The sequence below is a fragment of the Pipistrellus kuhlii genome, unplaced genomic scaffold, assembly GCF_014108245.1.
Source record: "Pipistrellus kuhlii isolate mPipKuh1 unplaced genomic scaffold, mPipKuh1.p scaffold_m20_p_16, whole genome shotgun sequence".
NCBI classification, from domain to species: Eukaryota; Metazoa; Chordata; class Mammalia; order Chiroptera; family Vespertilionidae; genus Pipistrellus; species Pipistrellus kuhlii.
In genome coordinates, this window is record NW_023425471.1 from 7,984,968 (window position 1) to 8,005,039 (window position 20,072).

Sequence of the window (20,072 nt, forward strand, 5' to 3'; positions counted from 1 at the left end):
GTCCTAGCATATTTGAATGTTAAATAATAATAATATAGTAGCAGTAAGTAAAAATGTAATTGGATACAACTGAATTCTGAAAGATGAAAATGTTAAGCCAATTTAAAATTTATCAAACTTCTAAACCATAGGATTAATGACATTTTTTTTTGCTTTGTTCTTTTTTTGGGGGAGGTTGAAAATGGGAGGAATTTTGAAGTCCTATAGAAATGAGGATGTTTGTATATTATTTGCTTTATTTGAAGACAAAAAGCTGTTTGAAAATTTCATAGAAAGTCTAGGCAAGAGAAATACCTAGCCTTACTTTCAAACCTGGAGGAACCACACATGTGGCCAAACTAACATGTATCTAAATGTATGTAGATTATACTTTTGGGGGCAATTAATTCACAGTTAGCTGAAAACTCACTGGGTTTTAATTACTTTGAACAGAAATGTATTCTGGCATTAATGAGAGTATGAAAACTACTCAGGATGTCATCTTTCCAATGTCATTAAAATATTAGCTGTCTTAAAAAAAATTTGTTGGTGGATCTCTCTGTTCTAGAGTGGTAGTCAGCAATTGTATGCCAATTGGAAGAGCGTCGGAGTTCAATGTTGGGAATATTGGAACCTTCTCATTTTGTAATGAAAGATTGTTTTTAAAGCTCATGGAAACATTTACATTTGCACAAACTTCCAACCTATCGGCTATATGTCATATGTAATTGTGTGTGGGCTTATGAAAGAGGGGAAAAAAATTAGGCATCAGTCTATTTTGTGTTTCTGTTAACTTACTACACGAATACTCGGTTCTGCTCCTAGACCTGGGTAAGAGAGACCCCTGCCTTGGGTCCCTCATGTAGAATGCCCACTTGGCCTTGCTCTGTACCCAAGGAGTCTTAAAGGGCCAAGTTAGCATCCTTCCACAACCCAGAGCTCACTGCTAGAGAGCCCCAAGCCCCCTTTCAAGGACCATGTTGGCCTCTTAAGAGGGGTTCATTACTCTGAGAGCTGCCCTGAATGCCAAAGGGTTCAAATTCATACTTGGCCTTCCAGGTCTTTATGAAGGTGTATTATAAATATATCTATAATAATAAAACATAATATGCTAATTAGACTGGACATCCTTCCAGAGGCGGCCACCGCAGTGGTGGTGGGGTGAGAGCCCCTTGCATCAATTTCCTGCATTTGGCCTCTAGTATTTTAAATATTTAGATGTAACACGTGGGCCTCTGTTTTAATTAGCCTTCGTTGTGGAACAAACCAACTTGAGAGGCCTGGAATAAGAGTGACTTAATATTTTTCATGGTTCTGGGGGTTTGGTGAGGGTTGCTCAACTGTTACTGCCTAGGCCAGTGGTTCCCAACCTTCCTAATGCCGCAACCCTTTAATACAGTTTCTCATGTTGTGGTGACCCCCCAACCATAAAATTATTTTTGTTACTACTTCATAACTGTAATTTTGCTACTGTTAATGAATCGTAATGTAAACATCTGTTTTTTCTGATGGTCTCAGGCGACCCTGCTAGCGGTTCTCAATCTGGTTACGACCCACAGGTTGAGAACCGCTGCTGTAGAGCCTAAGACCATCGGAAAGCACAGATATTTACATTACGACCCACTAACAATAGCAAAATTACAGTTGTGAAGTAGTAATGAAAATAATTTTATGGTTGGGGGTCACCACAACATGAGGAACTGTATTAAAGGGTCGCGGCATTAGGAAGGTTGAGAACCACTGGCTTAGGCTCATTCATAAAATTGCATTCACCTGAAGGGTCACGTGACCTAGAAGGTGCACGAAGGCCTCAGTCGCATATCTGGCAGCATATCTGGCAGTTGGTGCTGGCTTGGTTCTTCTCCACGTGGTCTCACCTCCAGGAGGCTTCTTCAAAGGACAGTCTCAGGGTTCCATTCAAAGAGAGTTCACATGCAACATGCAGGGATTCTTAAGACCTAGCTTATAAATTTGTGGAAAGTTATTATGCCACATTCTATTGGTCAAAGCAAGCCAGAAGGCCAGCCCAGGTTCAAAGCAGGAGAAATCGATCCTATTGCTTGATGGGAAGAGGGGCAAAGTCACCTAGCAGAAGGATGAGCGGGCCGGAAGGAAATGTCCCAAGCAACTTTGCAAGCAATTTAGCACCTACTCCATCTGTACGCCTGTCCTGTGTCCCACAGATTGTTAGGGGTGTTCCTGCAAAACCCAATAACAGTAATACGAAACTTTTCACCCACACACTCTGAATGCAGTAATTTGGTATGGTGCAGTTGATTCAGGGAGTCACATAAGGGGAAATGTAAAAGCTAAGGCTTGGGAACTGGTTGCTAGGAAATCATTGTTTAATTTGGAAGAGGCCAATACACAGCATTCAGTGATTGTCATTAACCCTATGATTTTCTTTTTAAATAGCTGCTGCCATCTTGAGTAAAGTAAATCCATCTGTGGACCCTTGTGATAATTTCTTCCGGTTTGCTTGTGATGGCTGGATAAACAGCAATCCAATTCCTGAAGATATGCCAAGCTACGGGGTTTATCCTTGGCTGAGACATAATGTGGACCTCAAGTTGAAGGGTAAGTTTCTATTGGGGATGGTGATGCACTTTACAGAGATCAGTATTTGACAAGAAAAACATAATTTTATTCACTTTTTAGCTATACTGAATTCATGTTCCAGATTTTTAAAAATGGAAGATTGAAAGGAAAGTTGTGGAATTCCAATCTCACCGTTCTCAACCCAAGCTTAATTCATTATGTTCATGTTTCACAGTAGTAATTTCTGCTGCTGAAGGACAAATAGCATCTGATTGAGACTGGGAGCAAAGGAATAGTTAATGCAAACAATGCAAACCACGTTATATCAATGTATTTATTTGTTGTGTTCAGAGCAAACTTTATCACTTGCTCATTGTGTCCTAGATTTTTATGGCTTACAAAATATACTTAACACCTCATAGTTTTTTGACATCACTTTTGAGAACTCTGGATGACCTTGTGTTTGTCATATTGTTCCTGTTAACTTCTAACTTGGCTCTGGGGAGACTGTCTTTTCTCCCATGGCCTCTCTAGCAATGACAAGATCACACACACATACTTACATGTGCGTACATACACATACTCACATAGGTGTGTGTGCACACACCCTTCAGAAGTTGAAAATATCTTTAACTAGAGGATCTTCTGTTTGCACTGGATCTAATTTTTATTCTGAGCTATTGGAGACCGCTACTTCAGGAGGGAAATTGGTAGATTTCAAAGCCAGGTAAGTTCCGTGTTTTGAGAAGGGAAATATAATGTTTTCCCCCCCTCTTTGTGGTAACAGTTATGTCATATAACTTGTGTTCATTTACACCTATAAAGAATTTCTGAGCACTTACAGGGATCATTATTTTTCTTTCTTCCCCAACTCCTTTTTTCCAAGATTTTAAATACAGGAAAGTCAAATATGTATCCATTTATAGATATACTATAACCAAAACATGGAAAAATAAATAACTGTTGTCAATTGTAAGGGAAAATGTGCTCAAATGTCACTAGATATAAATCATGTAGACAGGGGAGGGTGTGCAGGAAGAAATCAACCAATGAACTTGTATGCATAACGTGTGGATACAGACAATAGGGTGGTGAGGGTCTGGAGGGGAGGACAGGAGCAGGCTGGAAGAGGTTTATTGTGGGGGGAGGACCTGTGTCATACTTTCAACAATAAAGATTTAAAACAAAATCATAGAACTTACATTTTCTATTAAGAGAGCCAAACTTAGTCATCATAAATTATAAATGAGGATTTTTCAAGAATGTCAGAGGTTTAACCCAACCCAACAGTTGGAATTCCCATACTATCTATACTAATAAAAGCCTAGGTGGCCCTCACGTGTGACGTCATCACAAGATGGTTGCCAAGAGATGGCTGCCACAAGATGGCTGTGCACACAGCAGAGCTGGGGCCCAGTGGTTGCTCCATGCAGTGAGGCCTGGGGGTTCTGTGGCTCCATGTGGCTTGGAGGAGGCCGGTCCCAGCATCTCTACTGCCTCACATGGAGGAGGTGAGTCCCGGCAGAAGAGGCAGGTCGTGGCAGCAGAGGGCAGTTGTGGGTGATCAGGCTGGTAGGGAAAGGCAGTTGGGGGCAATTGGGCTGGCAAGGGAGAGCAATTAGAGGTGATCGGGCCAGCAGGGGAGAAGTTAGGCGTCAATCAAGCTGGCAGGGGAGTGGTTAGGGGGATATTAGGCTGGCAGGCAGGTGAGCAGTTAGGAGCCAGAGATCCTGGATTCTGAGAGGGATGTCTGACCCCTGTGGGATTGGTCCTAAACTGGCAGTTGGACATCCCCTAAAAGATCCCAAATTGGAGAGGGTAACAGCCCCCTCCCCTGCATGAATTTCATGCACCAGGCCACTAGTTGGGCATATATCTTTCCAGGATTTTTTTCATGTGTGATTACATATGCATAACCATCACACACCCTTATACTTAAAAATTAGCTGATATGCATACTATTCTGTCACCTTTAAAAATGATGTATTTTCATAGACATGGATTATGTCAGGGATATTTTTTTCTCATTACAAATAGCAGTATAATAAATATCCATAGGTACACATCTTTATGTCCTTCCCTAAACATACCTTTAGTATAAATTCCCAGAAATGGACTTGTTATGTTGAAAGAGTATTCACAGTTTAATTTTTTGATTCATATAGTTGAATCGCTCTTTAGAAAGTAATTTCTAAGTCTTTATATATTGTTTTGCTGTTTGAGATGATAACTTTTCTCTATCAACTTTTTTTTTGTGTGGTATAAAACAGGGGTCAGCAAACTGTGGCCAGTGGACCAGATCCGGCCCATTGCCTGTTTTTGTAAATAAAGTTTTATTGGAAGACAGATGCATCCATTCATTTTTGTATTATCTATGGCTGCTTTTTCATGACGGAGTTGAATAGTTGCTACAGAGACCATATGGCCTTCAAACACTAAAATATTTACTCTCTGACCCTTATGGAAAAAGTTTGCCAACTTGCAATGTCTGGCATAAAGCTTTGATATACTGTATTGGACCTGATTAAAACAGTCTTATTAATTAATAGCTTTTTGTGGCTTCTTTGGGATTTTTTAGAGAGGTTATCATAAAATTAAGAAGTAATTATAATTTCCTTTTACTATGTTGGCTAGAGCCTCCAAAACAGTTGAATAATAGCAATGACAATAGGTATATTTTTCTTCTTCCTAGCTTGGGTAGTAATGTCTCTAGTATTCCCCCTCAAATATATATATATATAGTAATAGGTAGTCTTTATTGTGTTCAGTTATTCCTAGTTTACAAAAAGGAGTTGCTAAAGAAAAACCTCTCTTCACTATATATCAAGAAAGTCAGATGAAATATCTCTTAAATTCTTTAGATTTTCTCATGTTGACCCTACTTTATAATCTTGAAATGAACCCTATCTATGAATGATTTATTATTTTCTTTTAAGGAATTATTAGACTTGAATAAGCTAGTATTTGTTTTCTACATGTGTGTCTATATTTATGATTCACGTTGGTCCATGGATTTTTATGTGCTAGGTCTGTCACATTCTGTTATTAAAATTGTGCTGGCCTTGTGAAACAAAATGGGAGGCTTCCCATATATGTCTACGCTCTGGGGAAGACAACCAAATAAATTGCAAGTTATTCTTGTGACAAGCACTGTAAAGGGTGAATTAAAAGATTGATCACAGGCTCGTTTCAAGTGCCAATAAGAAGATCAAGTGGTGGAGTAGTTTCTCTTTTTAAATTGGTATAATCTTGTACCAGACCATGTGTTTGAAATATAAAATGCATATTACTTTTTTAAACTTTTAAACTGTGAGGTAATTCACATTTACAGAAAAGTTGAAAGAAAACACAAGGAACTCCAATATACTCTTCACCCAGATTCCCTGATTGCTGCCATTTTTCTATATTTGCTTTATCATAATATTCTGTCATTGTCTTTATAAATGAGCAGATAGTATTTTTTTCACTGTTTATATCAATGCATTTATATATAGTGAGAAAATGTCTATAAATGTATAGATATTGATATACAGGTAGACATAGATATATTTTTCTGAACTCTTGCAAGTATGTTGCACATGAGTATTCTTAAAGTGTATAATAGAGCTTTTCAAATATCAGATGTGGCTGCAATCTTATTATTTTTAAAAAATATTTTATTGATTTTTTTACAGAGAGGAATAGAGAGTTAGAAACATTTTTTACAGAGAGGGATAGAGAGCCAGAAACATTGATGAGAGAGAGACATTGATCAGCTGCCTCCTTCACACCCCCCACTGGAGATGTGCCCGCAACCAAGGTACATGCCCTTAACTAGAATCAAACCCGGGACCCTTCAGTCTGCAGGCCGATGCTCTTATCTATTGAGCCAAACTGGTTTTGGCTGCAATCTTATTTTTTAAACACTAGATCTTTAAATTCTATCTATATATCTTTATATATTCTATATCTATGTATCTATATATTTCTCACTGTATCTGCCCATTCATCCAAGCATCCAGGCAATAGAAGCTCAATGTACACCAACTATAAATGAATAATAAGAATAAACATAAAATCCCATCACCTAGCTATAATTTTTTAACTGCAAATATACATATAAAATTATATGTGTAATTTACAAGGAATCATATAATATGTTCTCTTTATAATCTCTTTTTACTTGATGTTTACATGTTAACATCTTTTCATGTCAATAAAAATAGATCTATAGCATCATTTGCCACGATTGCCTTTTATGGATACACTAGACGCCCAGTGCACAAAATTCTGTGCACTTGGGGGAGGGTGTCCCTCAGCTCAGCCTGTGCCCTTTCGCAGTCTGAGAGCCCTTGGGGGATGTCTGGCTGACGGCTTTGGCCCATTCCCTGGAGAGGCTCCCACCACTGCTGCTGTGCTCACCAGCTGTGAGCCTTGCTTCTGGCTGAACAGCACTCCCACTGTGGAAGTGCACTGACCACCAGGGGGCAGCTTCTATGTTAAGCGTCTTCCCTCTGGTGGTCAGTGTGCATCATAGCGACCGGTCATTCTGCTGTTCGGTTGATTTGCGTATTAGCCTTTTATTATATAGGATTACAGTTTATTTAAGCCAGGGGTGGGGACCATTTTTCTGCCAGGGGCCATCTGGATATAGCATCATTCGTGGGCTATGCAAAATCAGTAGTTTAAAAATTAACCTGCTAGCCGAAACCGGTTTAGCTCAGTGGTAGAGCGTCAGTCCGCGGACTGAAAGGTCCCAGGTTCAATTCCGGTCAAGGGCATGTACATAGGTTGCGGGCACATCCCCGGTAGGGGGTATGCAAGAGGCAGCTGGTCAATGTTTCTCTCTCATCGACGTTTCTAGCTCTCTATCTCTCTTCCTTCCTCTCTGTAAAAAGTCAATAAAATATATAAAAAAATTTAACCTGCTATATTTGGTCAAATATTTAATTAGTTAATCCCTAATGCCTTGGCAGGACCAGACTAAATGATTTTGCAGGCCTTATATGGCCCACAGTCTGAACATTTCCCACCCCTGATTAAGCAATTCCTATGATGCCACTTAGGTTGTTTGCAGATTTTTCCCTCCTTACTATAAACTACTCAGAGCATGAGTTTTGAAGCCACAGAGCTGGATTTGAATCCTGGTTCCCTTTCATTTCTTTTCTGTGTCACTTTTGGTCAATTACTTATCTCAGCTAGCTCAAGTTTTCTTATCTTTCAAGTAGAGATAACAATACCCAATTCATGGGGTTTGTGTACTAAAGGAGATGACCCATATAAATTATCCAGTCTGGTTCCTTTCATATAGCAAGTCCTCAATAAATATTTGTCCTTTGCTCCTCAGTTTTATCTCAAAGATAGTTCTGAGTCTCACAAAGTAATGTCTATAAAACCCTTAAGTATTATTCTGGTCTTATCCTTTGTAAATATCATGTGCTTTCAAAAATATGAATACTGTCTATAGATATTTTCCTCACCCTCGATAAAGAGAATATCCAAAAATAAAATGCAATACTACCAATCAAAAGAAAACCATTTTCTTATGTCTGATAGAGAACACACAGATATGGCTATCCAATTTGTGAAATAAAATGGATTTGACAGACCTGGCTGATGAAAAATTGCCCTCTATTGAAGTCAGTAACCTGGCTTTGTGATATTTTCCCTTTAAATGGCATATCAGACTCAGATTTCTACTTTGAAAATAAAATAATTTCTTTTCAAGAAGCAGGATTTTATTTAAAAAAGGTTGAATATAGTCATGTGTTTAAATGTCTTAAAATTTCCTTCCTACAAAACCTCCCAAATTTGTCTTTATGTGACCATGGAGATGACACAGCACGCATTGCTTATGAATGAGCAGATGAAAATGTTGCAAATGTGCACTTATGAAACATGAGGCAATGAGTGAGACAGAGCACTTGTGTCAAACAGAAGACAGATGACTCAAGGTAGGGCCAGCTCATCTCTATTATGGAATAACAATCTTTGCCAGTATTTTGTAAAGAAATGCAGTATATTATTATGTTCAAGCACAGACAGCATCAGTGGAACAATAAAGCGAAGCAGGGTCTATGCATTAATGAGCAGAGAAAGATGATTGTGATTCATAGATCAGCTATTTATGTGTAAATACTTGCCGGTTGAGATCCAAATGATTCTCATAATTAAATAACCCTCTATATTCTTTTCTCCCCCTACAAATAATCCTAACCAACTTTTACAGATAAGAGAAAACTTCAGTTCAGCTCCGGTAAAGTGAATTGATAATTAGGAAGATCAGATTATTGAAGATACAGTTAATGATAGCATCTTCCTCATACTATGAACATAATGTAATGATGTACCAATCTGAGCCTTGATATCATTAAGTTTTTTGAAATAAATGATATCAGATTGGAAAAATCAAGATAGGGATGCAGTGGGGCCATGGTGGCGGGCTTTTTATTCCCGGTGAAAACTCAGGCCCTGCAAGCCTCAGTGAATCTGCTATGTAGACTGGGTGTGCCCACTCAGAGAAGGTTTCCATGTTTCTGACCATGCTGGCTCTTTTTCACGTAGCCACATAGGAAGCAAAATGGCTAGATTATACACATGTCACCATCACCCCTGTATGCACAGAGGGAGGGTCCTGCGTGAAGATTTGGGCCTGAATAGAGGACTTTCAGAATGTCAAATGAAATGATTTTACTCGGAAAGATTTTTCTTGTTGTTTACATTTTTACTAATCTTTCATACACCATTTGAGTTTGGGTGGGGTTGGGGATGCATGGAGTGTGAGGAAGGGGAAAGAAGTTGTCAAATTTTAAAAGTGTTAGGAGATATTCACTTCAAATATAGAAATGAATTTCTTCCTGAAGACTGTGAAGAATGTTCATGTAGCTTTAAGATATATTCTCTTTCTACTGGCTGAAGGAAGTAAAGAGGCCACGAGAATGGCTACCATGTGTAAAAGATTGCGTTCTAGTAGTGTTTTTTTATTTTACTAAATTATTATCTGTGTACATATACCATTGCCCCCCCCGCCCCAAAAATAGATGCCCTCCCTCCCCAGAGTTTTGTGTCCATTGGTTGTACTTATATGCATGTATACAAGTCCTTCGGTTGATCTCTTATCTACCCCAGATCTCCCTCCCCTTCCCCTGTAATTTGACAGTCTGGTTGTTGCTTTACTATCTCTATATCTATCTTTTGGTTCATCCGTTTATAATGTTCTTTATTATCCATAAATGAGGAAGGTCATGTGGTGTTTCTCTTTCATTGACTGGCTTGTTTCACTCAGCATGATGTTCTCCATCTTCATCCAGGTTGCTGCAAATGATGAGAATTCCTTCTTTTTTATGGCAGCATAATATTCCATTGTGTAGATGTACCATAGTTTTTGGATCCAATCATCTGCTGACGGGCACCTAGGCTGTTTCCAAATCCTAGCTTTTGTAAATTGTGCTGCTATGAACATAGGGGTGCATATATCCTTTCTGATTGGTGTTTCTAGCTTTTTGGGATATATTCCTAGGAGTGGGATTACTGGGTCAAATGGGAGTTCCATTTTCAGTTTTTTGAGGAAACTCCACACTGTTCTCCACAGTGGTTGGCGTTCTAGTAGTTTTTGCAGTTGGCATTTTAGGTTTTCTTCTTGTGTGTTTTTGACTTATATGCTCCAAGCATTTGATTTTAAGATCTGATCTTAGCCAGATGGATTTTATGTAGCTCTTCTGTCATAACGGTTAATATTACAAGTAAGTTGGTTGTGCTTGATAAGAACCAGATCTATTCATTGCATCCATTCTGAGCATGCTCTTTAACTTGAGGGGAATGCATTCACTTTAAACAGATAGAAATGCACAGCATTGTGACCATATTAACTAATTTGTGGACTAAAGATTATTTACTGAGCACCAATTGCTTTCAGTCACAAAGGACAAAAATGCCTACTCAAACTGGCTTAAACAATAAGAAAAATTTGCTGGCTATGTAACCAAAATGTCTAGTGGGCTGTAGGTAAGGGTTGATCCAGCAGCTGAACTATCTCATTAAGGATGACATTCATTTCTTTCTCTACTCCTGTACCTGGGATTCTGCATGCTCTCCCAGAGAAGTCCTGAGATATAACCAACCAGAGCTTGGCCTTGATAGGAGGGGAAGGATAATTGTTAGTTGTTCTCTGCGTTCTAGGCCTCAGGAGTGGAGGACAGTGAGCCAGTTTAGAGTCCTCCCAGGGCTTCAAGACTCCCTGGTGCTGTGGTCTTGTATAAGTTACAACAAGGGAAATCAGAACTCAATGGATGGTGTTCCAGTTTAGTCTCTAAAAAAAAAATTGGGGCTCTGCCACTTACTGGCTACGCGACAGTGGGCAAACCACTTCCCTGTGCGCCTCAGTTTCTTCTCTGGTTACACTGTTGGACGAATTGACAGAGATGGGCTGAATATCTTCTGCACAGAGTTCAATGCTTAGCATCTGTTATTATTGTTAACTTTATGAGGCTTGAATTAATGCTTTAAAAGCACGTGGCACAAAATAGTTGCTTAAGAAAGGTTAGTTTCAAAGCCAAATAAAAACTGTAACTTGAATTTATAAAACAAAAAAACCAAAACCAAAAAACACTTTAAAGCATTCCTAGAGTAAAATATTGTGACCTATTTATTTATTTATTATTATTATTATTATTTGCAAAAGTATCACATACCTGTATATAAGGCAGCTGGTCCTGAAAATGGCAGGTGTAGGAGGGAAAACAATAGGTTATGGCATTTGTGTGTATTCCCAGCTTTTATTGACAGACCATGGCCGTTACCTTGCATCCTGCAAGGTCTTGATAATTGAATTGGTCAGACACACAGTCATTGGGGAATGTGAGTTTTAAATCACTCCTACGGAAAAAGAAAAAAGAGGAAAGGGGAATCAGGGAAAAGAAGGGTGGTCATTGTAGGCTGCTGTAGGTCCTCTCAAGATGCCGTTAAAACAGTTACACCTCTGCCCCTTTCTTTCCTCATTCCTAGGGGATCCTTAACTCAGGCCCATAACCCCTCAAGAGGGCTCTTGATAGAATTCAGGAACTTACATGGGGAAAAATGCACCATTATTTTTACTAACCTTTGATGGAACTTTAGCATTTTCTTTAATTATGAACTGAGGCAACAAACTCTGATATTATTAGCTGTCACTTTGTTATTGCAGTTATTTTTCTCTCTTCATGCAGATGTTACAGGTATCTTAAGATATTTACATACATCACCACTTCAAAATCATAATAGTGGCTAGACCCAATGCTGGATCTTATTTAATGAGTTAATGAAGTGTCACAAGCATGATGTCAAATAGGAAAACAACTGGGTTGTTAACTGTTCCCGAATAACTGGTTTCCTTTATCAATCTGTGTTCCTTTTCTTATGCACTTAGAAACATTATTCTGAGAATGGTCTGTAGGTTTTAAGTGCCTGCCCATGGGATGTATGGCACAAATAAGATTAAGACCCCCCCCCCCACCTAAGGATTGCTGGGGCAAACCTTTATGAAGGTATAGTTTTATTTAATTCCAGCCTTTTGCTATATCCTGTTTTACTAGGTGTTTTGAGTGGAGTTGGCTATTATATGGCCCCATGGGTCCGCTCATACCCATCTTGGAATAGTCCACTGTCTAGAATCCCTGGATAATGAGCACATTACTGACAGTTAATTTGTGTTTGTAAGGATATTAAATGGAACCAGATTTGTGTTTGGAGGTTTTTGCCAAGGCTTGAACTGATTAAGTGCAAGCTTTATGGGATTACCTATACCACGGAATAAATATATTTATAGATGAAATTACTGAGTATTACCACATGCCTGTGCCCAACTAGAGATGGTACAGTTTTTGTTGTGGTATAATTACAAATATTTGCAAACAGTGCACATGATTAAAAATAATAATATACCAAGTAGAGTTTTTATGCATAAGTACATGTTATGTGGTATGTGAAAGAGCTTGCTCATCTTGAAGGTAGGGACTCTTGGTTGAGCTTGAAAGGGTAGGGGCATGAAAGGGATTATGAAATTGGAAGTTCTGTGAGTCAAGTTCCAAGGAGAAGATCAAATCAGTATAACTTGGCTTTGTTGGAAGGAAGGAATGAGCGGGGCTGTTGGTGAGAAATGACAGGAGTGAGATGGGCGGGTGAAGAATGTCAACATCCATTTGTGAGACTTTTGCCTTGCAACAGAGAATGCTGAGGTTGCTGAAAGTGGAGTGACAGCCTAGATATACTATGCATGGGAATATTGACTGAAGAAAAAGATTGGAAAAATAGATGAGGGGGCATTTTTGTAGCATAACTATTGCAATACATTATGAAAAATTTCCCACTAGTTAGCTTGAATGTTGTGGGAAGAAAGAGATATTTTACTTTAGAAGATTGCCAACTGGCCCTGGCCCAGTGGTTGAGTGTCCTATGAACCAGGAGGTCATGGTTCAATTCCCATCAGGGCACACACCTCGGTTGTGGGCTTGATCCCCAATGTAGGGCATGCAGGAGGCAGCCGATCAATGATTTTCTCTCATCATTGATGTTTCTATCTCTCTGTCCCTCTCCCTTCTTGTCCAAAGTCAATAAAAAAATATATTATTTTTTTTTTAAAAAGATTGCCAACCGATTTTCAGTTCTTTTAACTAAATATAAATTCTTTTACATGACTAATAACACAGGATATGTGCGCCCTGAGAAAGATGTATATACTCATACAGTGACACTTCTCGGCCTGCCTACACCCAGGCCTTATTTTGCATGGTTGGTGTGTATAAGTGTATTTTACTTTGCAGATGTTCAGAGGGATTGCATATTTTTTTTAAATTTATTTTTCAATTCTAGTTGCCATACAACATTATATTAGTTTCAGGTATACAGCATAACAATTAGACATTAATATACCTTATAAAGTGATCACTCCAATAAATCTAGTAGAAGGGCGACCTGTTTTTAGCCACTCCCTGAAAAGGGAGGACTGTTTGGAAAGGGAAGAAAAATCCTAGCTGGCTCTGGTGGTAACAATTCAGAGGCAAATGCACCTGAGCTTTGGTGTAATGACTCCCGAAGCTCCTCCAAGTCCTCATGTATTCTTCTTTTTTTTTTAATCCACATGCAAGGATATTTTTCCGTTGATTTTTTTTTTTTTTTAGAGGGAGGGAAAGACAGAAAGAAATATCAATGTGAGAGAAATACATCGATTGCTTGCCTCTTGCACGAGCCCCAACCAGGGCCTGGCCGGGGAGGAGCCTGCAACCAAGGTATCTGCCCTTGACAGGAATCGAACCTGAGACCCCTCGGTCTAGGGCCCCATTCTTGCTGTTGGTTGCCAGAAGCTAGAATAATAACGGAGCTGAGAATATGGGATTTTTGCAGGAGTTTCCAAGCGTCACCCAGATTTCATACCAGAAACAAGAGGACTCAGATTTCTTGGGCCTTGAAACCTGCATCTTAGAGAAATGAACAGGGTCAATTATTTACCTTGACTATACTCCTGATTGGCCAGTGGCAAAATTCAGGCATTAGGACAATTAAAAAGTTGGTTGCACATGAAAATGCATGGCAAGATTGAATTGGAAATTTTATCTTTGCACTTCCAAGCTCGCTAATGAGATGTCTTTAGCTATGCCCTCACCCTCAATTCTGACAACTTTTCAACTGCAACTTGAAGTTATATATGGGTTGAGCATCTTTACAATGGGGCAAAATTCTCATTTCTCTCCCAATTTACTACTAATGGTGGAATTTCTACTCATTATTGTGAAGTGGGCCTTTAGTAGATTCCAAAGAAAATTCGTAAGTTTGTGTATCACACAGAGTAGGGCTTAACAGGCGAGGCCCTTTATAGACATGCCCTTATTGAATAATAGTCTTAGTTACAATTTGTTGAACTCTAAATGGAACTCTCAATAAGCCTAACGTATATTAGACTTATCCACATTTTGCAAATGAGGAAATAAAGGCACCGAGCAGTACAATAACCAGCCCGGGATCACACAGCTGATAGATAATGGAGCTAGGATTAGAATTCTCACGGGTTGACCCTCAGTGCCTGGTTAAAACCCTAAAACCTAGGAAGGTGGTTTATCCCATTTTATAGCTTTGGAAGCTGAGGCTTAAAGGACTCAAGTAATTCCCTTAGATCCACACAGCCGGTGAACTATAAAGGCACCTTCCAGAGCAGTCTTGTCCAAGAGAAATGTGAGTCACAAAAGCAAGAGACATGTTATTTCACATATTTCCTAATAACCACATTAAAAAAAAATAAACAGGAAACAGCTCAAATTACTTATTTTATCTAACCTGACATATCCAAAATACTTTCATTCACACAATCAATATAAAAAAAAAAATCACTCACGTGGATATGGAGAGAGCAGAGCGCCCGAAGAATGGCTCCTTTGTCATGAACACATCCAACAGCAACTCGGGCTTAGTCCTCACGGATGGCAGGATACCCGTGACCTTCCTGTGATATTATGCCCTACATATAAAAAAAAAAATTACTCACAAAGCATTTTACATCCTTTCTTTCCTACTAAGTCTTTGAAATCCGATACTCGTCTTACACTTGCAACACATCTCTGTGTGGAAGAACCTTTTGATGGACCAACCACATTTCAAGTGCCCAATTGCCCCATGGGACTCCTGGCTTCTGTATTAGACAGGGTAGTTCTAGAACGGTGCTTCTTAACCCTGGTTGCATATTGGAATCACTGGGGAGTTTTAAAACACAGATGCCTGGGTCTTTATCTGCAGAGGTTCTGATGTAATTGGTCTGGCTGTGGCCTGGGATTTTTAATAACAACCTCCCCCAGGCAAGTTTGAGAACCTATTCAAGGATGATGCCAAAATTAATCTGGTAGAGAACTATAGCCACCATTCATCTGAGAAGGTTCTACAAGTTTTCTGAAATGAGAATCATTCAAAAGAACCACTCTGGTAATATGCTTTTCTAGTTGACATTAAATGATGCCAGGTGACGCCCTAGCTAATTTATGACTTTCTCTCTATTCACATTTGCCAACATTTTTGCCAAGTCCCAGGATAATGTTAAAAAAAAAAAAAAAAAAAAGACCTATTCCCTCCGCACCCTCCTTAATCTACACACTGTTCTGGATATACACAAGTACAAGTAATATAAGACATAAAATTATATTGTTTTAATCAAGGGCAAAGGTGTTGATGTCAGTCTGGAACCTCTGAGTCGTGGAGAAGAGGAAGTTGGGGTTTGAAAGCTGCAGGTCATTGCCAGAGTGAAACTTGTCAAGTGGGGAACGCGTGGGAAACGCTGGGTGAGGAAAGGAGGCAATTGTGGCTCCGGCTGAGGTCTGCAGGCTGCACAGCCCACGGTGTGGCAGGGCGCCCACGGGCTCCTCTGTCCAAAGGCCTCACACCACCTTCCCACTTGGCCAAACTTGTGTTCCTGCCCTGAGACCTGATATTCAGGAATTCCAAGGTCTCATCTCACCCGGAGGTTCCGTTGTCCTTAAAATGCTTTTGGATTCATTTGGAATAATTTGTATAATGCTTTCTTTGATTTAAATCCAAACATAGCTTTAGTATTCCAGACACATTATTTCCCAGAATGAAAAATACATGGTCTTCTGTAGTGGTAGAACTAGAGTTACATGCAGTTTTCTTGGTTAATTTTATTTGATTTAAAATTAAGCCAGAGAACACACAATGCTGAGTCATCCATAGCCTTAACTAATACCATATTTTATCATCAAAAATACTGTCAACTGTAAGATGTGCCATTATTAGATGCATGCCAGGAAAGACTACATTATTACACAATGCATTCTTATCACTATAGATTTTAATTTTATTTTCATTGAAAGGGTTATATATAGTAATATAATTAAAATGGAAAATGCAAGCAAAAGAGATTGGTTAAGGTATTCCTAAAACTTCTTCATAGTCTTTTTTGATTTCACAGTGTTCTTTTCTCACAAAAATATTGTCCTCTTTCCATCAACAACAGCAGTGATTCAGCACTTCTTTAAAAAGTGCCCCCAATTGTTTCAGGGATTTTGCTCCAAGACTGCCTTTTTGGATATGCAATAAGTTTCCATTTCATTGCCAAATTGTGGTGAAATCTTTCTAAGTGACAATTTACTAGCCATGCAACCGACTCATCTGATGTGTAAAACGGCTAACTAAGTTCACGCATGGGCAGGCAGTGGCCACTATGTCATGACTGCGCCTGGCTGACAGTTTTAAGATGGATTCCAATTTCAGAGATGTGCAGATGTGAAACAAATGTGCTTCATAGAATTCAGGAAATACGGTATGCAAATTGTATTTCCGACAATCCCGGCTCCCCATCTGCTTCTCACATCCACCTTGTTTTTTGTGCTTTAAACAATTTTAATGAGATGTGTGTGATGTTCCCTCCTAGCAAACTTAGGCTTTCCTGTTTGGTGGGTTATAAGCAACTCCCTCTTTCCTTCTTCTCCAATTTGCAGATACAAAACTGTACTTGAATACCGTTCTTCCCAACATTTAATGTATATACAGATCACCTGGGAATCTTATTCAAATGCAGTTCTGATTCAGAAGGTCTGAGAAGGAACTCGAGCGTCTGCATTTCTAGCACATTCTCAAGTGATGCCCACACACTGATAGCCCAGGCCTTGCTACATCTAAGGACACAGTATATTACTGAAGGAATTCTGCATCTTTCCTGAGCGCATGAGTTTAGTTTTTCCTCCATTTCTATTACTTTGATGAAGACCTATATATTGTGTCATTGTTCTGGGTAAATGCAAAGATTTCTTAGGATAAAAAGAAAGTAATTTTGTATGTCCTGTCTTATGGTGCAGGGAGAGAGATTTCTCCCCGTGTTTTGCTTTCTGAAAGATTTGTTCATTTCATTTTCCCTAAAAAAAAAACTTGGGCAACTTGAATTTGTTAGGAAATCTGCATGTAATTGCAGATTAATAACCTGCCCATTAATACCACATTAGTTCTTTGTGATTAATAGCATCCGTGTGAATGCTTAATGAATTAGTAATGAAGGACTATTTACTTTAAAGTGTCAAGAGAACATTCCATGTTAAAAAAGGCACTACCTTATAACAGGAAAATTAATTATATGCTGGTTAGATAATAACTTGTCACAGGCAAGATATGTTTGTTTGGAAAGCCTTATTGATATTTGCACTGTGAAAGATACTTTCTAAAACATACATGGACCTTTTAGTTTATAAAATGAGAAGGGAATTTTTATCAACCATTAAGATACATGCAGGGACTTATGTTTATGTGAGAAAGAATTGCACACACACACACACACACACACACACATGTGCTAGTGTTTTCACAAGTTTACCTGTGTCCCTAACCAGAGACTTCCTGTAGTGACCATTTATATTATTCTAAATCGAACTGTTTCTGTTACCTGCTGTCTATTCTGAATTCATAAATCCACTTCCTCAAGGCCTAAATGATTTTTGTTACTAATTTTATTCCTTTAGCATAACATTTGTTTTCTGTACGGTTCCTCACTTTAATTCTGTGATGTCGGCCATCATTGTTTATTTCTGTCTTTGCCCTACATCCGAGGAAGTGAAGGTCAGGGAAATTATGTGACTTGCCCAAAACAGCCCAGCCATATCATTTGTCCCCCACAGATTATGGGTCTGACAATTCCCATGTCTCCCGTTTTAACCCAGGCGCAAAGAGCTACATGAGCACAGACTCTGTCTGGCTGGTGCCTTTGAGGAAACCCAAGAAGGCCAGTGAGATTGGGGCTCAGAGTAGAAGGGAAAAGGGACAAAAGATGAAACTAAAGAGAAAGGAGGGGCAGAGTGCTCGGGCCTTGTAGGTCATGTAAAGATTTAGCCTCTGTCCTTGGGCAATGGGACGCCATCTGTAAATGTCATGCCGCGAGGGCTCTGTGAGCAATGTGCTTTTCCAGAGCACACTGGCTGCCTGTGGAGAATGGCTTGGAGGAGGGAGGTGATGTATTGAGACCCATTCAGAAGGTCCCATCATGCTGTTCTGTTCTCCAGCTTGGGATCCAGACAAAGTCAGAGCTTCTTGTTTTCCTTCTTGCAGAAATCCCCAAGCATTATTGGGTATCCTTTTCTCTCTTTTCTCCCCAGTTCAGCAACAAAGGGTCATTGTCTCATTTCTGGAGCTCCTGTTTTGTTTTGTTTTAAACTAGGTGCTTTGCCACCTCCCCCCCCCCCCCCCCCCCAGCAGAAGCCTTTGCGGAAGCCACAGCAGCAGCCAGTGGGTGTAGAAGTTCGCTCTCACTGGCCCTTTTGCCCCTTTGAGTCCTCCAGTTGTGTCAAAGGTGCTTTTGCTTCCCCACATTTGGAGAAGAGGATTCTGGGTGGAGGAGGAAAGAGAGCCCGGTTCCCAATCCCTCACGGTCAGAAGCCCAGTTTTAGAGGAACAACATCCCTCCACCACACACCGTGGTTTGAACAGCCAAGAATAGAACCTCTGCCGCTCTCACCTCCTCATGGAAGGTGGGAGTGAAAACAGGGGTTAGCTGGGAAGTGGCTTTTGAAACCTATGTTTACAGTATTTTGATGCTGCTGTCATAGAGGAGGGGAGGAATTGTGAAGTCTGCAGCTCAGATTTTTTAGGATTTCAGGGATGCAGTATTTATCCCACTCTTCCTCCTCACAGGGTGTGGTATAGGCTAGGATTGAAAATAGCTGCTCTGTGTTGTTTTTCCCCCTCCACTTTCGGAGTCTTCCTGGCATAGTGCTTCCCCCCTCCCCCCCTCCACCCTCTTGAATAAGTGAATTGACCATCTTCTCAAACCCCTATTGCATTTTTTTAATAAATATATTTTATTTATTTATTTATTTTTTTTACAGAGAGGAAGGGAGAGATATAGAGAGCTAGAAAACGTCGATGACAGAGAAACATTGACCAGCTGCCTCTTGCACACCCCCTACCGGGGATGTGCCCGCAACCAAAGTACATGCCCTTGACCGGAATTGAACCTAGGACCTTTCAGTCTGCAAACCGATGCTCTACCGCTGAGCCAAACCGGTTTCGGCTGCATTTTATCTTTGAGGAAGGTAAAGAACTTTTTATATTCTACACAAGAGTGAAATCATATGGTTCTTGTCGTTTTCCGTCGGACTTATTTTATTTCACTTAGCATGATACTGCCAAGATCCATCCATGTTGTTGCAAATGGCAGTATTTCATCATTTTTGAAAGCAACAATCAAACCAACCAAACTCATAGACACAGACAACAGTATGGGGTTACCGAGGGAAGAGGGGACAGGGGGAGGTGGAAGAACATAAAGGAGGGATAAATAGTGATGGAAGGATAATGAACTTGGGGTTGTGGACACACAGTGCAATATTCAGAAGCTGTATTATAGAATTATACACCTGAAACTTACATAATGTTATTAATCAGTGTTACCCCAATAAATTTAATAAAAAATAAGGGAACTTTTTAAAACTGGGTTTTGTGGGATTGAGGAGCTAAATTAGACTTAAATGGACCAATGTAAGGTGAATGTTCCAGTATAAAAAAAAAAGTAGTGATCTTTTTGTGATCAGAGACATACTCCTGATTGAACTAAACATTGA

At 39.5% G+C, this 20,072-nt stretch overlaps 1 protein-coding gene and 1 non-coding gene across 2 annotated transcripts in view; both read left to right on the forward strand.

The window, feature by feature from the left end:
- PHEX (phosphate regulating endopeptidase homolog X-linked) overlaps positions 1 to 20,072 on the forward strand; it is a 185,936-nt gene that overhangs the window by 10,362 nt on the left and 155,502 nt on the right. The window contains exon 3 of the mRNA XM_036439857.2: positions 2,395 to 2,556. Coding sequence (XP_036295750.1) covers positions 2,395 to 2,556 — 162 coding nt within the window. The remainder of the gene's footprint in view (positions 1 to 2,394; positions 2,557 to 20,072) is intronic.
- LOC118720281 lies at positions 14,859 to 14,988 on the forward strand. The gene has a single exon (XR_004988381.1). It is a non-coding gene; the product is annotated as a small nucleolar RNA SNORA11 (small nucleolar RNA).